This window comes from Sorex araneus, chromosome 4 (assembly GCF_027595985.1).
Source record: "Sorex araneus isolate mSorAra2 chromosome 4, mSorAra2.pri, whole genome shotgun sequence".
Classification (NCBI taxonomy): domain Eukaryota; kingdom Metazoa; phylum Chordata; class Mammalia; order Eulipotyphla; family Soricidae; genus Sorex; species Sorex araneus.
In genome coordinates, this window is record NC_073305.1 from 79224140 (window position 1) to 79245659 (window position 21520).

At 40.7% G+C, this 21520-nt stretch overlaps 1 protein-coding gene across 3 annotated transcripts in view; it reads right to left on the reverse strand.

Moving 5' to 3' along the window:
- Nucleotides 1-4604: 4604 nt before the first annotated feature.
- The window catches only part of SUPT3H (SPT3 homolog, SAGA and STAGA complex component), a 519913-nt gene continuing 502997 nt past the window's right edge, over nt 4605-21520 (reverse strand). For all 3 annotated transcript variants that reach the window (XM_055135058.1, XM_055135057.1, XM_055135059.1), the window contains one exon: nt 4605-4746. In XM_055135058.1, coding sequence (XP_054991033.1) covers nt 4705-4746 — 42 coding nt within the window. In that variant the 3' untranslated portion in view covers nt 4605-4704. The remainder of the gene's footprint in view (nt 4747-21520) is intronic.

Consider the following 21520-nt stretch of genomic DNA (forward strand, 5'->3'; position numbering starts at 1 on the left):
ACACAGGGTAGGTGCATGTCTTGCGTGTAGCCAACCCAGGTTCAATCCCTGGTATGATCCCCCACGCACTACTAGGAGTGATCTCTGAGCACAGAGCCATGAGTAAGCCCTGACCACTGCCAGGTGTGGCCACCCCTACCCCCCAACCCCCCAAAAAAGAAATCTTACTTTAGTGCTGTGTAATGCTGGTTATGAGCACTAACTTTGTGGTCAAAGTGGTGGGTTCCAACACTAGCCCTATTATGGGTACTTGTGCATCAGTCACTTAAGCTCTGGCCTTCAATTTTCTTTCTATTGCCTGTGGCCATAGGGAGAATAACAGTGCGTATCTCATTGTGGTGCTTGTATCTGGAGATAACTCATCCAAATTGCTGAGCTCACTGGGTGGCATGTGGTGTGCTATATAATTACTAAATCAAACTTATTATTATTAAAATGCTGATCTATTGTATCACCATTTTTGATAGCAAGTGAAGTGTTTTCTGATATAAGTGAAGTTATGAAAGTAATCACATTTATTCTTGATCTTTCCTAACATCTTTTGTTATTTTTATTTTCCTTTAAAAAAAAAACAAGAATAATGACTACTGGGTGGAGATGAACATAAAGGGAACATGAATGCAAAGTTCCACACAGAATTTCAGTGGTTTCCAACAATGAAATACTGTGTAAGGGTTTCTTTGTGACTTTGTAAGAATTGATTGTTTTAAAATATGCTTCAATTGCCAAAGTCCCCATGACTTATGACAGCTTGAATACTTGATATTTTGTTCCAGAAAACAAATGAGTTCTCTCTCTTTCTCCCTGCCAGCCCCCTCCTTCCATTTTTTAAAAAAGAGGCCTGTAGTATCACTATCCTTCTCACTACATTTGAGACCTACTTTAAGAGATATGATTTTTTAATATTTGATTCTTTAAGGGCATCTGGCCCTTATTTAACCATCACATTTACATCCAATTCCTGCAGGCATGGTTTTGTTCTTTGAGCTTGGCTTGATGCCCTCTGCAGAAAGCCTTTTTTAATGAACACAACTTCTCCAAACTGCTCAGACCCTGTACCTCCCCTCCCCTCCCCTCCCCCAGTCCCATGCAGTCTGAGCACACAAAAGTTGTCTTGGATTGCAAATGAGGAGATAAAAACAGGAAAATACATTACAGAAGAATCAGCTTTATGTGGGGGCCACCACTATGACATATTCGACTTGACGCCCTTATATTATTTGCAGAAGTGTTTATGTACTATGAAATGTTCAGCCAGAGTATGCAGGAAACTGTAAAATGCTTTATGGGATATATACATGGTTGATGGTAGAATTTTAAATGCAACTTGGGAAGACTCTATCTAAATTCCAGGAGAGCAGATGAGGGAGTATTTTTTCTTCTGTGCTTCAGTTTTACACAAGGGGTTATATGAACTGGAAAGAAATACCTTTTAATTTTATGAAAAAAAAAACTTTTTTTCATAAAATTAAACTTTATAGACAAGAAAACTTGTTTACTTCAGACCAAATCATCAGTTATGTTAACTTTCAATATGGCAAAAGCATCATGAGTGAGTTATTTATTATTTTATAGAGAAAGGAACAAATGGAATAAATGAGGAGAGCTTCCCAGATTCAGGAATTGAATATACAATTCAAAGTTATTTGTGCTTCCAGAGGCTTTTAAATACAAATTCTTGGTTCCAAAACTGTAATATTATTTTTGAACCCAGTATTGCAGTACGTGAAGGTAGGGAGGTGAATGAAATTGCTTGCAAATGGCATGTACAGAAGTTCACACTTCCAAATTTAGACAAAGAAGGAAATATTTCTATGTCCTTACCATGGGTATGTGAGACAGTGTTAATCTCCCACAAAAGGGCTATTTATTTGTTGGACTTTTAAAAATTTATCTTAAAAGCTGATCTCCAACACTCAGAAACAATGTCTTTTGCATATTCACATTTGATTTAGATTTGAGTCTAATGTGTGAGAATACAGATCACTGAATTCATATCACTGTGCCTTTGAAGATTCTAATGTAATACTTCTGCTTTAGAATGTGTCCATAATTATAACTTATAAATTAAGATTATGGATCAAGGTAAACATGCTCCCTCCAAAATCCTGGTAATGTATCCCAGTAACACCATAAGCAAATCCAGCATGAAATTAAAGGAATATAATGCTAGTGGAAGAAGCAGGGCCTTGGTTCTGGTCCCTAATCTGTCACTGTCATTACTGAGTATCTTGGGAAAGTCCGTTTCCTTCTCCAAGGCCAAGTTTTCTCATCAGTAAGAGGAGTGGCTGTACTACTTTTTAAGATTGGCTTCTGTTCTAACATTTTATAAATTTTTCATTTGTTTTGTTTTATGGGCCACACCCAGTGATGTTCAGGGATTACTCCTGGCTCTGCACTCAAGAGTTACTCCTGGCTGTGCCTTGGGGGTGCTATATATGATGCTGGGGATTAAAACCAGGTTGGCCGTGTGCAAAGCAAGTGCCCTATCTGCTGTACTATCACCCTGATCCCTAACATTTTAATCATGAGCCATTGACTGGAATTACAATTTTCTGAAACTTTTTTCTTCCAAATATTTCCTTTTTTACCCTATTATTCACTGCTTAGGGAAATTTTTATTTTACTTCAAATTTAATGTTGTGAAAAGAGTCAGAGAAACAACTTAAGTGTAGAAAAGGGGGGAAAAGAATTAAAAATATTAATATCGAGCAGTTGTGGGGACATGTAGGTTGGTCTGGTACAGACATAAATGACCTTGTTTTATTCCTCAATTCAGCTCACTGGCTTATGATGAAAAGTGAAAGGTTATTATATGGACTTACTAGGAAAAACCAGATTTTATAAATAATTACCTGTCAGACTGTTCAAGATAGACAAACATACGCCAGACCAACAAAAACACAGACCCGTCATATTTCTGAGAGAAATGTACATTGAGTCTTCCTTCTCTGGAACTATAAGGAGATTAGGTAGAATAAAATGAAAGGAAAAAGCCTAAGCCCAATATTCTCTGCCTTATGCATACTTTCAAATGTATAATGTGGGAGAGAAGGAATTTTGATGTGAAAAATTAGCCCCTGAAAATTTTATACCATCTATAAGCCTGGCAGATCGAAACCAAATACAATAAATGCTGTCGTTTTAAAAGTTAAGATGTTTACTGCAAGCTTATAATTTTCCTTGATTAGGGATGCCAAGAAAAATAAGAATGATGATAAAAAGAAAAGTTTAATCATACATTTCAACAAGCACAGATGGAACATCAAAACCCTTTGGCAGTTTTTTGGTATTATATATCTGCTTTTTTTCCTCTTTTTTGGTTTTGTTTTTGACATGAAGATTTTTTCCAGAAGGACTAACATAGAACAGGTAAATGATAGTTAACAAATGTGAATAATCGGCACAATCACATTAACTGAGCCTCAAAATTATTTGGTCACAAGAGGAAAATCTTTCATGATTTTCATTTTTGTTTCTATTAATCCGCTACAAAGGCTGTTTCAGTGAGTGTAAAAACCATGATAAAAGTAAAATTACCCCAAATTCCTACAAAATAAATGGGAAAAAGTCCATATTTTGCAATTCAAGTTTAATCGGGAACTATCCAATTACAACTGTGACATTTTTGGTTTGTTACCAAGCGTTTACGGGTGAGTAAGACTTGCTGAAGAAAGTGCAGATGCCAGAGGCTGACTCAGCTAGGACTTATCAGCAAGGAATGACCCCGTCCACATGTCCAGTCTTGGTGGGGAAGAAAACAACCAAGCAAGAAAGCAAGTCCAGGTTTTATTGATTTGGATTATTTTGCTTCTAAACAGGCATGGTGTGCATTTGCCTGCGTGTGTGATGGGCCTGAAAACTGGAGGGCTCAAAAAAGAAAACAGGGCTGGAGAGGTGGTACAGTGAGCAGGGCATGTGCCTGGAATGCTGTTGCCCCAGGTTTAATCACTGGAGCCCCATCTGGTCCCCTAAGCCCAACCTTAGTGTTCCTTAATTGTAGATCCAGGAGTAAGCCCTAGAGCAGAGCTGGGTTCGGCCTCCCAGAAAGCAAACAACAAAAAGAGAAGAGAAACTAAGATGGAGAGAGAGGAGAAAACACAACAGACAGCTAAGTAGGAAGGGGTGAAGAAGATCAGAAAATGACATATATTATCAGTGAGGTGAAGGGGTGGAAAATGGGGATGGTTCCCTAGGTCTAGTGTGGCTTTATTTAAAATATGTGTAGATAGTGTTGACAAATGTTGGAGATACAGTATTGGGGTTTGTTTCCTTTGTTCCAAGCCTGGATTACAAAAGCTTTCAATGAAACAGACTAAATGTCTGGGGGAAAAAAAAAATAAACAAACTCAAACCCAAACAAATAAATAGAAAAAAAAAAGACTGCTTTTAAGAGATGTGAGCACAGGGTAGCAAATCCATCCCAAATTAAAATTTCAAAATTGTGTGATCTGCATTCTTGTCCACCTACACACGGTCCCAAACATCCTGCCATTAATTAGCTAAGCGGCCCATCTAGTAAACAAGACTAAGCATCGAGGGGGCTGGAAAAGCGCTGGAGTCAGCCCCTTGATAGTCACAACAAACCAGCCCACTCACAAGGATACAGAGAAGGTAAACTTGTCTTTTATTTTGTCTAGAGTGGGGGGAGAAGAGAAGTCACCTCAAGAGAACACTTCTTTTTCTGTTGCAGTCCCAGTGACATCAGCAGGCCAGAAAAGACATCCCATTTCTGCGGTAGGCACTCTGTCAAAGGAAAAGAAATCTGCAATGAATTATCACATCAAGTCAGACTAGGAAAGGAGGCAAAAAGGCAGTCAGCATTTTCTTCCTGTTTTGTACACTCTGCTGGCTACAACTAATAGGGTGCTTAATCGGAACATTTCTGATGGCAAAGCTATAGCCCCCATTCTATTAAAAATCAGTGTGGTTAACAAGTGGTTAGTGATTCTATTTTGGGGGAGCAGGAGATATGCAAAATAAGACCTCCATTTTGTTAATTGATTGGGCTTGGTTAGGCCGAAGACATGTTGTGTTGAATATGTTTGTCCTTTATAAACATGTGTTTTCTATTGGACATGCTCAAGAATCACTTCTAACTAAGTATCTTAATAGTCTATAAAGTACTGACTCATTATAGCCTTCCCAGACCTAATTTATAGTCTCAGGGAAAAGCTATAGAAGTAGACACTAACAGAGGTTGTCCCTTCCTCCTGGAAAAAGGTGATTTCTAAGAAGTCCTGCCATTTATTGACATTATAGAAAACCTGAATCTTACCTAATCTTACGTAGCTGAATGTATGGACCTAAATTCATGATGGCATAAAACAGTTCAGTAAAGGAAAATGGATACTAAGTGCAACAATAAATTCCAGTAAAGGTAGAAAAAGTCCATGATTTTTCATTTTAAGAGATGTGTTTCACATTTGGAGTGAGAAAAGATGGCTTCTGAGACTTGTCATGAGGGTCCTGAGACCCAGAATAAAGCAGAATTAGAATCCAGAATTTAGGAATAAATCCCCAGCTCCCGGCCCACACACACCATGTATTTTATTATTTATACTATAAAGAGCAGCCAAATTCAAAACTCATAATCCTTAATTCATGGAATTTTTCTATTTCCAGAGGAATGGGAAAAATGGCATGATCATGGATTTTTTTCCTTCATGCTAGGAACTGTGGAGCTATTTTGGAGTTTGTACTTTTTCAATCTAAAACATTTACCTTCAATAGGCCTAACACAGGAAATACATAGTAAAGCTTTTTGAAAATAAAGATAATGCCAGGGAAGAGCTAAAGGGTTTAGTTTTAAAACCTAATCCAACTACCTTTTGGATATTAAAAACTAAAACAAAAAAAGGAAAGTGAATCCAAACTTTTAAAGAGAGACCTTCAACATGAGGTGCAACAAAAATGGTTGTGTGGATCGCTTTCTGCTAATCATAAATTCAATTAACTTCAAAACTCTCCTTCCAAATAGCCTGCGTGAGCAGAATTTACTATGCTTGTCAGTCTTTGGGGGCCTGGCTGAAATTTCGTCGGCTGATTCTACTGCGGGACAGCAAGTTGACGCTGGATCAGCATATGGAAGATGCAAGTTTCATTCCTCAGCATTCTTTCTGTGGGCTCGTTATTTACCACTGAACACTTCTGGGCCATAGGATACTTGTGGATTGAAGTAAACTTTCTAACAAGGACCAGAAAACTCCAACATTGCCTCTTAAGATGATGCACTGGGGAATAGTGTTAAATGAGTTCCTCAGAGAGCCACAAATAATGTGCAGAAATGGATGGAGTCTTCCCATATCCCTTACCATCAGGCTGGCCTCAGAACGGCTTCCAAAAGTCCTACTGGCAGCTTCCTGACCTTGATGTTTAAAGGTTTCTAACCACATAGACAACCTTTGACATAGCATAATATTTAAAGCACAGAGAGCGTTTACATGGAGATGGATGGATGTGAATGGAAGGCTGGATTCCGCTTAATGGTACATGGCTAGACTGAGCTTTGTTTTAAAAATAACTTGAAGATCAAGTCTTGGCTGGGTCCACAAGAGAAATGACCGAATATAATCTCTGTAAGGTGGGCAGCATGAACTATTTCTAATGCTGACTTAAAAAAAAATAGGGACCACGCTTGGAGCTGCTTAGGGGCAAGTGATACAATGCTGGGGTCACACTCAGGGAGGCAGAAATATATGCCCTCCTGGGCCATCTTCCTGACTACATTTTTTTTTGTATTGAAAGGGTCATTTTTTTTGCTTTTTGGGTCACACCCGGGATGCACAGGGGTTATTCTTGGCTCTACACTCAGGAATTACTCCTGGCGGTGCACAGGGGACCATATGGGATGCTGGGAATCTGAACCCGGGTCAGACGTGTGCAAGGCAAATGCCCTACCCGCCGTGCTATCACTCCAGCCCCTGAAAGCGTCATTTTTTAAAGGTCACTTTACCATTAGAGATACTTCAATCACTGTAATTTCCCCAAAGGGGAAAGATGATAAACTTAACTGTACATAATAACAAAGGTCCTCAAAGAATCAAGTTTAATGAGAAAACCCAGTCTACAGCTGACCCTAGAATAAGTTTTTCCAAGTCTAATTCTAAAATGAAGGGACGAACAAATACATCTAATCACTAAGGGCAATTTTGCCATGTCAATTCCCTGCGGTCCTCTGCTTTGAGTCACCCCCTTTTCCTTTTGAGCTACAAAGTCTGTATGTTGCCTGCATACGGCGATGGTGAGAACATCCTGAATCTGCCATCCTCTTCAAAGCAAGCAACTTTAAAGAAAGATGGATGAAGACAACTTGTCATTGTGTCAGCTGTGAACTTCTCTCTATTTGTGTTGCGGATGTTTCAACTAAATTTAAACGCCGAATGCTACGGGGGCCTTCCAGAAGCCACATTCTCACGAAACATGCTGTCTTCCACTTATTCTCTCCTGTCAGTTCCTTTGAATGCTTTCCATGTCCATATCTTTATTGACAGAGAAAACTTCAGACTGTGACCAGATTCAGGACTCCCCCTCCCCCCGCACACACACTACTGCCAAGAGTAAATTAATCAATAAGTGAATCACAATTTCTTAAAACAAAAACCACACAGGAGCATAAAATGGCTTCTACACACTGCAGAGCAACTTCCTAAAATGTTTTCTGCTCAAAATTCTGTTTGCTTGAGAATCTTTTACAAGACCCCAAGTACACAGATATAAAAAGAGGTATACAAATCATGCCTACTTTATAATAAATCATAAAGTTATTTTATGTGACACATTCAGTTATGTCACTCCACACAGGGGTCATGACTCACAGTTTAAGCAGGCTATTAGACCAACTTACCTCTTATTTCTGATGTAATAGAGCTCTGTTCTCAACTACTAGTTTCTCCTAGGAGAATATGTTGGAAACAATCAGGCATTCTAATATCACTCAAAGTAACTAATAAGGATGATATATATTTTTTAGAAGGCTTTTTGAAAAATCAAAGTTCAAACTAGCTCCCATTTCCTTACATTCACTTTTCAGTTCAGTTCCAATGTTTCTGGCAGACTGGAAAGATTCTACCTCTTGCACTGGGTTTTGATGGGGAAATATTGTATACTTTTAGAATATGTGTTTTTTCCCTTTCCTTATCTGCATATGAACAACCTAAAAAAGTGGTATATTTCTCCTTTTTCCATTGGTCATCATCATTTTCACAATTTAGGGAACAAAAACAAAAGGTACATGGTACTTAAAAAGCAAAATAGCATAAGATTTCTCTCATATATACCACAGAAAACAAACAAACAATACGTGCCTTGTATGCTGTGGCTCCTGGGTTGGTCCCTGGCACTACGTATGGCCCCCAAGCACTGCCAGGGGTACAAACCCAGGAATAGCCACTGAGCACTACTGGATATGGCATAAAATCCCCATCCAAACAAACACACCCAAACACCAAATGCCAAGTTCATGGATACAGAGGATTATGTAGGTATATGTAATAGTGGAATAGTGGGAGAAATGGGTACAGTAATGGGTACATGGGTACAGGGGACCAGATGAGATGCGGGGGATCATCCCATGCAGGGGATCATCACCCGCATGCAAGGCAAATGCCTATGCACTATACTATTGCTCCAGCCCCAATATTTTATTTTTTGTTTGTTTTTGGGTCATACCCCAGCAATGCTCAGGGGTTACTCCTGGGTTGGCACTCAAGAGTTACTACTGGTGTTACTTGGGGGGCCCTATGGGATGCTGGGAATCAAAGCCGGGGTGGCCTTATGCAAGGCAAGCACTGTACTAAGGCTCCAGCCTTCTTTAAGATTTTTTCAAGTCTTAAAGAAAACAAAAAATCCATTGTAGGAACTGTTATGAGCAAGACAGCAGGCTAGGAGGGCACGAAGCTGTGCCTTGCTCCTCCTCCTCGGCCACACAAACAGTTCCGGGAAAGCCCCACATTACAACCAAGCAGCTAAAACCAGAAAAGCTGCGGATTAAGAGACGGGGCATTTTGCCTCCATCACTTCATCTCCTCATCCACAAAGGAAAACCCTTCAGGATTTCAACCTCTGGAAAACAAAGACTCCAAGAGTCTGAAATCTATGCCAAGAGTGATAAACCAGCTCAGGAAATGTCTAGCATCCCCTTTCCTGTTTCCTCACTGGTGCTGGAGCAGTCACTGCAGTGTCCCCAGGGGCCCCCTACCACAGCTGCTGCTCTCTGACATTTGGACATCGCCTTGCCTTGTCACCCAAGGGACTGAAGTGGCCACTCTTTGTGATGCACCTCCAGAGTTCTGAGTCTTGGCTTGGATTTGCAAGCATGGGGGCCCTTTAGTGCTGTGTTCTGTGACTGACCCCTAACCCTAACCCAACTCTTTGCTGTGGCTCTGACTTGTCTTCACCAGCTGCGCTTCTACACCTGCTGATGTTTCAGCCACGGGCACCAAGCACTCAAGAACTTCTTCCATAGGCAAAAGGAAGAACTGAAACCTCAGGAGTCTTTGTCAAGGACCTTGCTAGCAAACAACACCACTGCCACTTAGGGTACCTCTGCCATCTTGACCACCTCCCTTTCACAGTCCTTGTTGATCATAAACAAACACACACACACACACACACACACACACACACACACACACACACACACACACACACACACACACACACACCCCAACCAGTTCCATTTGAGACATCCTCTAATCATAGGTTGGTTGGTTCCACTGGCACCTAGCCTCTATCAGATGCTGTTCAAAAGTCTCCTCCTTAACTAACACAAGAGATACCTTCATAGCTCTATCACTGAAAATTCCATGAAATTTTAGGAGCTCTGTGCCAGAAATAGGGACAAAGACCAATATTATAAATCATAGTATCACAGGCCCCAACCCCTGGTGAATACAAATGCAAAACTCCTCAATAAAATGTTAGCAAACCAAATTTAACTGCACATTGAATGACTCACAGACCATGATCAAATGGAATTTATCATTAGGACACAAGGATGGCATATACGCAAGTCAGTAAGTGCTATACACCACAAAGAATAAAGGATAAAATCATTCAAACATTTCAGTAGATGCAGAAAAAATATTTGACAAAAATTAGTAACCTCTTCTGAGGGGGAAAAAAAAACCCCACTAAAAGTTAGTATAGAAGACTGCATACCAACATAATAGAGGTCATATATGACAAGTTGATTACTAACATCATACTCAGTGATGAAAACTTATGTCTTTCTGCTAAAATCGAGAGCAAGGTAAGGATGCTCATAATTGTCACTTTTATGCAGCAAGGTACTGAAAATCCTAGAAACAATAAGTAGGCAAGAAAAAAAACCCTGTCCGATTGGAAGAAGTAAAATTTAACTTCATTTGAGATGATATAATCTTATTCATAGAACCCTCTTTCCAATTCTACAAAAAAATTAATGTATGACTAATGAATGAATTTTAGTCATGGAATGCAAAACCAATTAAGATACTCTCAAAGCAGTTGCTTCTAATACATGTATAATAAACTATTTGAAAGAGAAATTAAAAAAGCAATTTTGTTTATAGTAGCATCAAAGTAGCATCAAAAATATCTAGTTAGGAATAAATTTAACCAAGGAGGTGAGAGGCTTATACACTTAAAACTATGACACTGATATATGACATAAATAAAAAATTATTTTGCATTCTTGAACTGTAATAATTCATATTTGAAAATGACCAGGCTACCCAGAGAAATGTATAAATTCACTTATCTTCATCAAAATTCTAACAGTATTCTTTTTTAAAATTTTTTTAAAAATTTACTTATTAGTGAGTCACAGTGAGGGTACAGTTACAGATTTATACATTTTCGTGCTCATGTTTCCCTCATACAAGGTTTGAGAAACCCATCTCTGTACCAGTGCCCATTCTCCACCACAAATAAACCCAGCATCCCTCCCACCCCCCCAATCCCGTCTCCCCCCACCCCACCCTGCCACTGTGGAGCCACTTCCAAGCCATGGAGCCACTGTGGCAGGGTATTCCCTTTTGTTCTCTCTCTCTAATTAGCTGTTGTGGTTTGCAAAAAAGGTGTTGAGTGGCCATTGTGTTCAGTCTCTAGTCTACATTCAGCATGCATCACCCTTCCCCCGTGAGGCCTCCAACCACATTTTACTTGGTGTTCCCTTCTCTATCTGAGTTGCCCTCTCCCCAGAATGTGAGGCCAGCTTCCAAGCCATGGAGTCAACCTCCTGGTACTTATTTCTACTATTCTTGGGTGTTAGTCTCCTACTCTCTAACAGTATTCTTCACAGAAATAAAAAGTACAATCCTAAAACCTATGTCAATCCACAACCGATCCTGAATAACAAAAGCAGTCTTTGTTTGCTTATTTTATTTTGTTTTGGGGCCATACCAAACAATACTCAGGGGTTACTCCTGGCTCTATACTCAGGAATCACTCCTATTGATGCTTGGGAAATCATCTGGGATGCAGAGCATGGAACTGGGTTAGCCACATGCAAGGCGATCATCCTACCCTCTGTACTTTCACTCCGGCCCCTAACCAAAACAGTCCTGAGAAAGATGAACAAAGTTGGATGCATCACACTTCCCAATTTCACGCTTTATCATAAAACTGGTAAGCAGAGCAATATGGTATTGACATAAAAAGATACAGTGATCAGAGAACAGAATAGAAAGCCCATAAATAAACTGATACATAGATAGTCACTTAATTTTCAGCACAAGACAAACCATAATGCCCAAAAGTAGAGAGAAAGTATGAGGGAAATTGTCTGCCATAGAGGCGGGGGCGGGGGGTAGGGTTTGGAAAGGGCGGGGGTGGCGGGGGTAATACTGGGGACATTGGTGGTGGAGAATGTGCACTGGTGGAGGGATGGGTGTTTGATCTTGGTATGACTGAAACTCAAACATCAAAGTTTTGTAACTGTAACTTACGGTAATTCAATTAAAAAATATTTCAGCCCTTTGGACCCTGCTGCGGAGCGAGCATGATGGAAGAGCCCAAGGAAGCGCCCTTGGACTCCAAACAGCCCACTGAACTAATTCCGGCATGGGACCAGAGACCCCACGGTGCGCTGAAACAGTGGGAGCCGGGCATCCCCCAATTCTTTTAACCTCTCTCTCTCTCCACTCCTCCCTCCTGAGCACAGCGCAGGATCCGCGGTTTTCCTGAGCGCAAAATGGAGACGCCGAGCCTCTCTCTAGGCTTCTCCATCTTATGAGCACCATAAAAGGGTAAAAGTTTGTAGTGATGTTATTTCTGGTTGTACTATCCCTGGACTTTATACAGAAACCCAAAACCGCGCGGCCGCGACCTAATGTCATCTTAGCATCAGCAATATGTAATATGTCCCTTTTTAATGGGTCGGACTTTTGTGGGAGATCCTAACAAGAATAGTAAGTCTGTTGCTGAAATATTGAAGGCAATCAAAGTGGTAGCCATCTCTCTAGACTGAACTAAGCTATATCCCCACGCCGGCTGAGAAGAAATATCCTTCTTTCCCGGGAAGAAACACGGCGTGGTGTCAAACATAGTGTGATGTCCATTAAGCAAACAGACCTGGTGGCGTAGGAATGGGATATAAGGGGAAAAATTATGTACATGGAACAGTGGGACGCTGGTGGAATCTCGAGCCGGAGCCGATACCAGCGCAAGCCCGTCGGTTCCAGAAACTGCTTGCAGACACTCTACTAGTCTATCAACTAAGCCAAAGCCCCACGCCTGCCGATGACGGGAAATAACCATCCTTTCCGGTTTTTTTTTCCTTGTCAGGCAGCGTGGCGATTACCAAACAGGCGTGAACTCGGTGGCGCGGGGCAAGGGGGAAAAAGAAAAGTTATGTAACAAACAGCGGGACTTAATATCTCTATATTCTTAGCAGTGGAAAACTATCAAATGCCTCCTTGGCAATAGGACTGCTTTCCTTTTTTGGGGGAAACCCCAACAACGGTAGTGAGTTGTGTGTTGAAACATGGAATGTAATCGAGATAAGGCATAAACGAAGTGGAACTTATCATGTACATGGGTGGGGACTGGGGAGGTGGGAGGGGGCGGCGGGTATACTGGGGGGGGTTGGTGATGGGAGATGGGCACTGGTGAAGGGAAGGGTGTTTGAGAATTGTATAACCGACATAATCCTGAGAACTATGTAACCCTCCACATGGTGATTCAATAAAATTATTATTAAAAAAAATATTTCAGCACAAAAGCCAAAAATACACAAAGGAGAAGGGATCATTTCTTTAATAATTGATGCTAGCAAATCCAAAAGGCCACATTTAAAAAATAAAATTGGACCCCTATCTCATCCTACATGTTAAAAAGCAACTCAAAATGGGTTAAAGAGTTGAATATAAGATCAGAAGCTACAGAAGAGAAGAGAAAATAGGGAATAAAACACCTTAACATTTGATTTTGCAGTGATTTCTGGTATAAGATACCAAAAGCAACTCCCGCAACTCCCTTCCCCCACATGGCCTTCGACTGAATGAGGGCTAGAGACTGAGCACAGCGGCCACTCAACACCTTTATTGCAAACCGCAACAGCTAATTAGAGAGAGAAAACAGAAGGGAATGCCTTGCCACAGTGGCAGGGTGGGGTGGGGGGGAGATGGGATTGGGGAGGGTGGGAGGGACACTGGGTTTACGGGTGGTGGAGAATGGGCACTGGTGAAGGGATGGGTTCCCAAACTTTGTATGAGGGAAGTATAAGCACAAAAGTGTATAAATCTGTAACTGTACCCTCACGGTGATTCTCTAATTAAAAATAAATAAATTAAAAAAAAATAAATAAATTAAAAAAAAAAAGATACCAAAAGCAAAAGTAACGAAAGACTAAACTAAACATGCATGACAAAGGAAGCAGTCAGTAAACAAAAAAGGAAGCTAAGAGAATGGGAAAAAATATTTGCAAACCATGTGTGAAAATGGAGTAGTAATCCGATACCAAAACACATACAATCCAATAGCAAAAAAGCAAATAATCCAATTAAAAATGCACAAAGAATATGAACAGAAATTTCTCCCAAAGACATTCCATAGCCAGTATACACATAAAAAAAATTTTGAGATCAAGAATCACCCTGGTGAATTTAATGCAATTCAAAACCACAATGAGTTATCACCTCATACCTGTTGGTATGAGATCCAAAGACAAGAGGTAACAAATGTTGGTGAGGATGTAGTGTAAAAGGACCCTTAAAATCTGTTGGTGAGAATGTTAGACAGAAATATGGAAAATGGGTGGCTGCTCAAAAATTATAAAAATAGAACCATTTATATGAGTATTCTCATTCCTGAGAAATTTATCTGAAGTCCTATATTCATTATTCATAGTATTCAAGACATGATAAAAATCCAAATGTTCTTGGGTTAGGTGAATGGATAAAGACTATGTGGCATAGCTGTTATTCACATATGACATTTAATATGATATGATATATATATATACCATGGAATATTATTTAGTCATAAAAGTAGAAAATTCTGCCATTTTCAACAATACCCCTCCAGGGTATTATGTACCCTACACGCACAAAATAAAGACAACTATCGGAGGCGATTCCCAGGTTTTTCAATATTTCCAAGAATGCAAATATCGAATAATAGATACTCAGACTCAGAGTTAGAAAGTAGAAAAGTTTACTAGAAAGTAGAAGCGAGAAGAAAAGGAGCTCCCCAAGTAGGGAGGAACTTAGTACAGAACTAGGTTAACTATGGTTCTTTCTGTGAGATTTTTACAGGAAAACCCGGAGTTTGTATTACAGAGAATGCGGGGAATCTATGGGGTGGTTGGGCTGGTTTTTCTTTCTGGTCACCGTCCTCCGGTATTGTTCATTACCTTAGTCTTGTGACTCCTAGTTCTGGAACAGAAGAATATGGTACTGGGGAACTCCTGGTATGTTAAAGGGAGGGCCTTGGGGATGGGGTGTGGTTGGTTGATGGGGAGAAATGCTGGAGAGGAGAAATTATGGGCTCCCCTCTTGTTCACAAGGAGAAACTGAGGCTTCCTCTTTCATCAGTGAACATGTGTAAAACATATAATTACACATGCTCAATAAAGTCAGGAAAAAAAGAGAAGAAAGAAATTCTTTAGTGGATCCCAATAACATAAAAAATTTCATTTCTCAAATGCTTATGAAGATTTTGGCTTTACAGTCTGAATTCCTATGTTCCCTAATTCGCATGGGATAAAACTTGGTCAGAAATGAACCTTCACAGAAGCTTACTTTTAGTCATCCATAAAGAAAAACGAAAAAAAACCCAAAAATAATCTTTGACAATGGGAATCCCTTGGATTTACATTCCAGCTCCTTGCTAAGGGCATATTAGTAAAATCAGCAGACTACCAACAAATGCGACTGGCTGGCATCCTAACAACATACTTTTTTTCTTAATTAAAATTTTATTTTTTGATTGATAGCCACACCTGGCAGTGCTCCAGGCTTACTCCTGGCAAGGCTCAGGAGATTATAAGGGGGTGCTGGGGACTGGATGGAGGTCAGCTGCATGCCATATTATTGTACTGGTCCCTCTAATAATATATCTTATGAATGATGAATAGTTATATACTGAATTGCATTCCCTCACACTGAGAATACTTTCTGCCTCAGACCCCCAAGTCCAAGTGCAAAGAGGGATCAGCAAAGAGGTGGGGAATTGCTGTTCAAAGACAAATGCTTTTTTCTCTTTCTATGACTTCTTCAAGGACTAGACCGGTAGCACAGCAGGTAGGGCGTTTACCTTGCACGTGGTCCACCTGGGTTAGATTCCTCTGTCCCTCAGAGACCAGTAAGCTACCGAGAGTATCCGGCCTGCACGGCAGAGCCTGGCAAGCTACCCGTGGCATATTTGATATGCCAAAAACAGTAACAATAAGTTTCACAATGGAGATGTTACTGGTGCCCGCTTGAGCAAATCGATGAACAACAGGAGGACAGTGTGACAGTGCCAAATAAGATGACTTCTTCATATGTAAATTTCTCCTCTACTAAGAATGCCCCACTTAGAAAAAATGGTATGAAGTTTATAATCTGGGAAGGGGGAGATGGCTGAAAGGGCTGGACCAACCCCATTTCAGAGCCCCCAGGTTTGATCCCTGGAACTGCAAAAACCTGAAGTCTGTAATTGGGGACGGTGGGGAAACTTTTGCACAGAACTTTATTAGCTTCTTCTTTCTGGGCAACCCTGAACTTTAATCTCTGAAAAAAAAAAAACCCAAGTCCTCATTCTACCGATGCAGGCATTCTGTTTTGTCTTGGTCAGTGCTGATTTTAGCAAATTTCTACTGAGTTCTTACACTGTGTAAACCACCATGTGCCTGGTGGTCCAAAGAGCACAAAGATGGGGAACACAGTCTCTGTAGCTGCTGAATTTTCCAATTTAATGCTAATGTTTAAACTACCGCAAGGAAAATGCATTGAGGCCATTCTCCAAGGTGGGAGGGAGGGAGGAAACAAGGTAGCTTCTTATTTGCTTTTCTGCTTTTAATCATAATATTTAATTTCAAATAACATTTAAAAGGGCATGAGATTTGTATATTTCTTAAAGCAGGGAGGGGACAAGGAAAATGCTGAGATACACGATTTTATGGTTTATGAAGTACTTTTATATCCATATCTAATTTAGTCTTACCACAGCTAGTATTAAAGGTCTTCTTTCTTAAGTGACATGACAACTGAGTACAATGTTAGGATTCAAAAAATTAGGCTTGTATTCTTCTCATTATACTACCTTCTTTTCATATTAAATAAATGAAACACCCTCCCCTGAAATCTGGCATCATTTATTTCACCCAGGTTACTAGAGACACATATTCTCCCAGTCCCAAGAAACTCATTTCTTGCTAAATATCTCCTAATGGGCAGCACAACTTTTACTTCAAATTTAAATTAGATTAGTCTGGTATAATACTTCAGAGTGCAGAGACAGGTCTGGGATCTAAATTATCTTCTCTTTGGAGGCATTCTCATTTAGTGCTTATTTTCTAAACTAATTTTAAGGATAGTATATAGAGAAAGAAACACAATGAGTCCAACTCACTTGGGAAGCTTTAAAATTAGCAGATAACCTGGTTCAGCTTCTTCAGACTTAGCGGGGATGAGTGGAATTTAGGCTCTGGAAACATTTTAAAAACAATAAGGTGATGGTGAGATAGAGTGGGGGCGGTGGGGGTTGAGGAGACTATTAAGAAGACTCAGAATGGTTTTGTCAATAAATGGAACATTTTCTGGGATGGAGCAATAGTACAGAGGGTAGAATGTTTGTCTTGCATACAGCCAACAAGGGCTCTATCCTATACGGTCCCTTGAGCCTCTCAAGAGCGACCTCTAAGCTCAGAGACAGGAGTAAGCCCTGAGCACTGCTGAGTGTTGCCCAAATAACAAAAAGAAAGACTAAATAAATGGAATACTTTTAATGGTCATCTTGGTCAACCCAGGTTCAATTTCCTGGTATCCATATGCCCTCACCCCCACCATCCCCACCCTGCCCCGCCCTCCAGGAGTGATCTCTGAGCCTAGAGCCAGTTGTAAGCCCCGAGCACCGATGGGTGTGGCCCCCAAACAAAACAAGAGTTGGTCATAAACCAATTTTGGCACATAATTTAATGCAGAAGTAATAGAAAACAAGCTTTATAAACCTTGCATTCTGCCCACATAGCAAATGGGTTATCTGTGAGCCATCTATAGTTTGGGGGTTTTCTTTTTCCTTTCCGGGATGCTGGAATACCACCATGACCAAGTATGGTTACCAACAATATGCTTAATTTCATAAGGAAAAAGAAATTTGGAAACAAAGCCTTCAAAACTTTGAAATAAAGCTGAAGGCATACTTTGCTTGCATCTAGAACCCAGGAAGACTAGAATTGTGGAAGTGAAAAGTATCTTTGGAAATACCTCTAGTCCAAGTCCTAATTTAACTGATGAAATACTAATGTCCAGAGAGAGCGCCCTCTCCTTGCCCACGGCAGATAGCCCAGGACTTTGAATTCTGCCTAGGAATCTTCATAGATGGCTTTTGTTTCACCTTAAGCTACATGTTTTGCTTGTTTGACCTTAATGGGGAAAACAGATGGTGAGAAATAAATTGTTTTTCCGCATTAAGAGCCCTTGGGAGCAAAACAAAAGTGAAGGGACAAGGGAGAAAGGGGGGGGGGCGGCTAATGATCTCCAAAACAGGGCAGCTGAGCAGTGAGAACAAGAGAGATCATTACGAGTTTCCAGTTTTATTTCTGGCCTTTCTGCTGTAGATTAGCTCTCCCTTGGAGAATCACTTTGCTTCCCTGAGTGCCCCAAATAGTGATTTCAATAAATGGAAGAAAAGAATGAAGATGGTAAACTTGACTGAAAAATTCTGTGGCAAAAATATGCGTCTTTAGGACCTCCACAGGGTGATATTCTGAACGCTGTGCTCAGCGTCTGCTTTTGGCCCAACAGCTAATGGCCTTGTCTTCCTCTACTCTGGCTGGAGTTGGCCAGCTTGGGTTAAATTCATTTAATGATAAAAAGGACAAAGAAAAGATCAGGAGAGTGCTTTCACCTTCCCCTGCACTACCGTGAGTGCACAACTCATTGTCTGTAGACTGTGATCTAGACTGTGATCTGGTTTGCGGCCCACTGCAATCTTCTGCCCCCACAGGGACAAAGACACGTAAGGGGCAGGTGCTCCAGCTGCGGGCATGGCTTTGTTGGAGGAAAAGATAAGAGGAAATGGAACCACCTTGTTTCCCTTTGTCCTTCTGTATGATGTTCAAGTGTCTGTGGCTCACGCTTCAAGCCCGCTTCAAAATGGGCTTGAACACGTCCCTCACTTGCTTGTCTCTGCTTCTTTGACTGACTATTCTGGAGAAGCCCGTGTTCTCTCTCTCTCTCTCTCTCTCTCTCTCTCTTTGGGACACACTTGGCCATGCTCATGGCTTACGCCTGGCCCTATGCTCAGGGATCACTCCTGGTCCAGTGCTCAGGGATGACTCCTGGCCCTGTGCTCAGGAATCACTCCTGGTCCAGTGCTCAGGGATCACTCCTGGCCCTGCACTCAGGGATTCGCTCCTGGCATGCTTTGGCTCCGGCAATCCAGCCTGGAGTGCACGGGATCCAACCCAGTTTGGCCCTACTGGCCTGCCCGTTTTCTCTTTTGAACACACACTTCTCTCTTTGCCTCCCTTTACATCTTCCTAAATCAATCTCAACAAAAACTACCCTGCTTCACTAAAAAAGAATTTAAAAGAACAAAACCCAAAACTCCTAAATTATGAAGTGTTTGATTCATTGGGCTACTCAGTTAAGTTTGGGCTGTGGAGGTATGGTATATCTCTGAATTTCATGTCTAAATGCTATTTCACAAGACGGCTAATTTAGCCCACCTCAGTCCTACCTCAGCTGAGTTTCTGAGTAGCAGCCAGATGTCCTTGTGGTTGGCCTCCTGTTCTGGCCACAGCACTGGTGACTACACCAAGATATTTCAAATCCCACTGCCCCTTGGGCCCAAGGTCTGCTGTGGGCTCCCTGGTTCCGTCTGAGCTGTCTCCCAGCTGCCTTACGGAGGTGAGCGTGCCCCCAGAGACATATTGTTTTGCTTTAATGCTCTAAATCTCTGAAGCTCTGGAACTTCATATCAAAGCTATGTAATAGCTTTTTAAAAGATAAAATATGGCCCCCCCTTTTGGGTGCCCTGGTGCCTGCGTGTGGGCAAGAGATTTAATTACAACGAGGAAGACTGAATGGTGGTCTAAGGCTCTTCAAATCAAAGTGGGAATCGTGGCTGAATTTCATTAGCAAACATAAATACAAAAAGGCACATCTTGTTTGTACCAGTGCCATGTGACTTTTACCCCTTTTGATAATTTCATTCTAACTCTGATATTCTGGTGAATTTAAATTGAACCATATGAGGTATAGCACTGGAACATGCAAAGCTCTTCATTAAACATGTTCCTTCTTGTATATTTCCCTATGTTATAAGTCTCTATGAGAATCATGGAGGGTGTTTGTCAGACACAGAACTGTGTGATTTAAGGACAGAGAGTCCTGTTTTTAAACAAGTCTTCTTGCAGGCAGTATGGGGAGAAAAACAGATGCAACATTTATTCTCATTCTATTTCATGTCATTGGGAGCCCCTAACACTTGGAGGACTGATCACTTTGTGGATGCTTTTCTCTAAATTTGTCATATTCTTCATATTACCGACTTATTTCAGCATTCTGGATATCAATTTTTGAAATTAAAAATGCTATTACAATTATGACTTCTATGCTCATCATTTCGAATTTTAGGAGAGATATTTAAAAATTTTTGTTGTGGGGTAAAATAACTATGTGGCTGATGCCAGCACACTGTGTTTTAGGGGGAAAAGGGAGTTTGGGGAGTGTTATTTTTAGAGATTTTGGCATGAGACTAAAAAGTGTGCCATTTCTATGTATAAACTATTTTTTTTCCAAGATATTAATGCACTTTAATACACAAATGGCTAATAACAAGTTTGTGCTATTAATATCAAACTTTTCTCTAGCTACCTTATATTTTACTTATTTATTTGTTTATTTATTTATTTATTTATTTTTGCTTTTTGGGTCATACCCAGTGATGCACAGGGGCCACTCCTGGCTCTGCACTCAGGAATCACCCCTGACAGTGCTCAGGGGACCATATGGGGTCCTAGGAATTGAACCCGGGTCGGCCACGTGCAAGGCAAACGCCCTACCCACTATGCTATTGCTCCAGCCCCAGCTACCTTATATTTTAAACAATCAAAACACATATGCCTGAAATTATTAAAAGCTACAAATACTTATTAATGTGAGCAGTTCTAAAGTGGCAGGAGTTAGTAACTCACTGTCTCTGTGTGAAGGGGCTCATGTCAGACTACTGTTGAGTCTCATTTCTCTTGATTAAACCATAGGCTCAAGAGGACAGGGATCCAGTTCAATTGAGTCAGATTATAATGCAGCAAAGGCAATAAATAGGTGCTCCATTATTCAATGTATGAGGGCAACAGACTAGCAAGCAGCTTAATTTCTTCTGGACTATGAGAAATGTTAATGTGTTCCCTCTGAGAGCAGGAACTAGGATAGTATCAGCCCCTAAGAACCTGATTTAGAGCACACACTTACATTTCGCAAGATAGCCTCCTCAGTGATTCTTAAGAAAAATAAATTAGTGATACTGGTAATTCTGTTACTCTCATATTCATTCTCAGTTCCCACTGGGAACATTTCTGGACTTTTCATTATCTGCCAAGAGTAAACGTTTTTGCATCAGTGAAGTCAACTTCCTTGTTTGCCAGAATAAGAAAACGGAAGCAACCTAAAACAACACATTAACTTGTTTCATTGAATATAAACATTTTTAGTTTAAACGGTGAACTAAATATTGTTATGGAGGGGCTTGAGAGATAGCACAGTGAGTAAGGCACTTGCCTTGCATATAGCTGACCCAGATTCAATCCCAGGCGTCGCATCTGGTCCCCTGGCCTCACCAGGAGTGACTCCTGAGCACAGAGTCAGAGTAAACCCTGAGCATGGCTGGA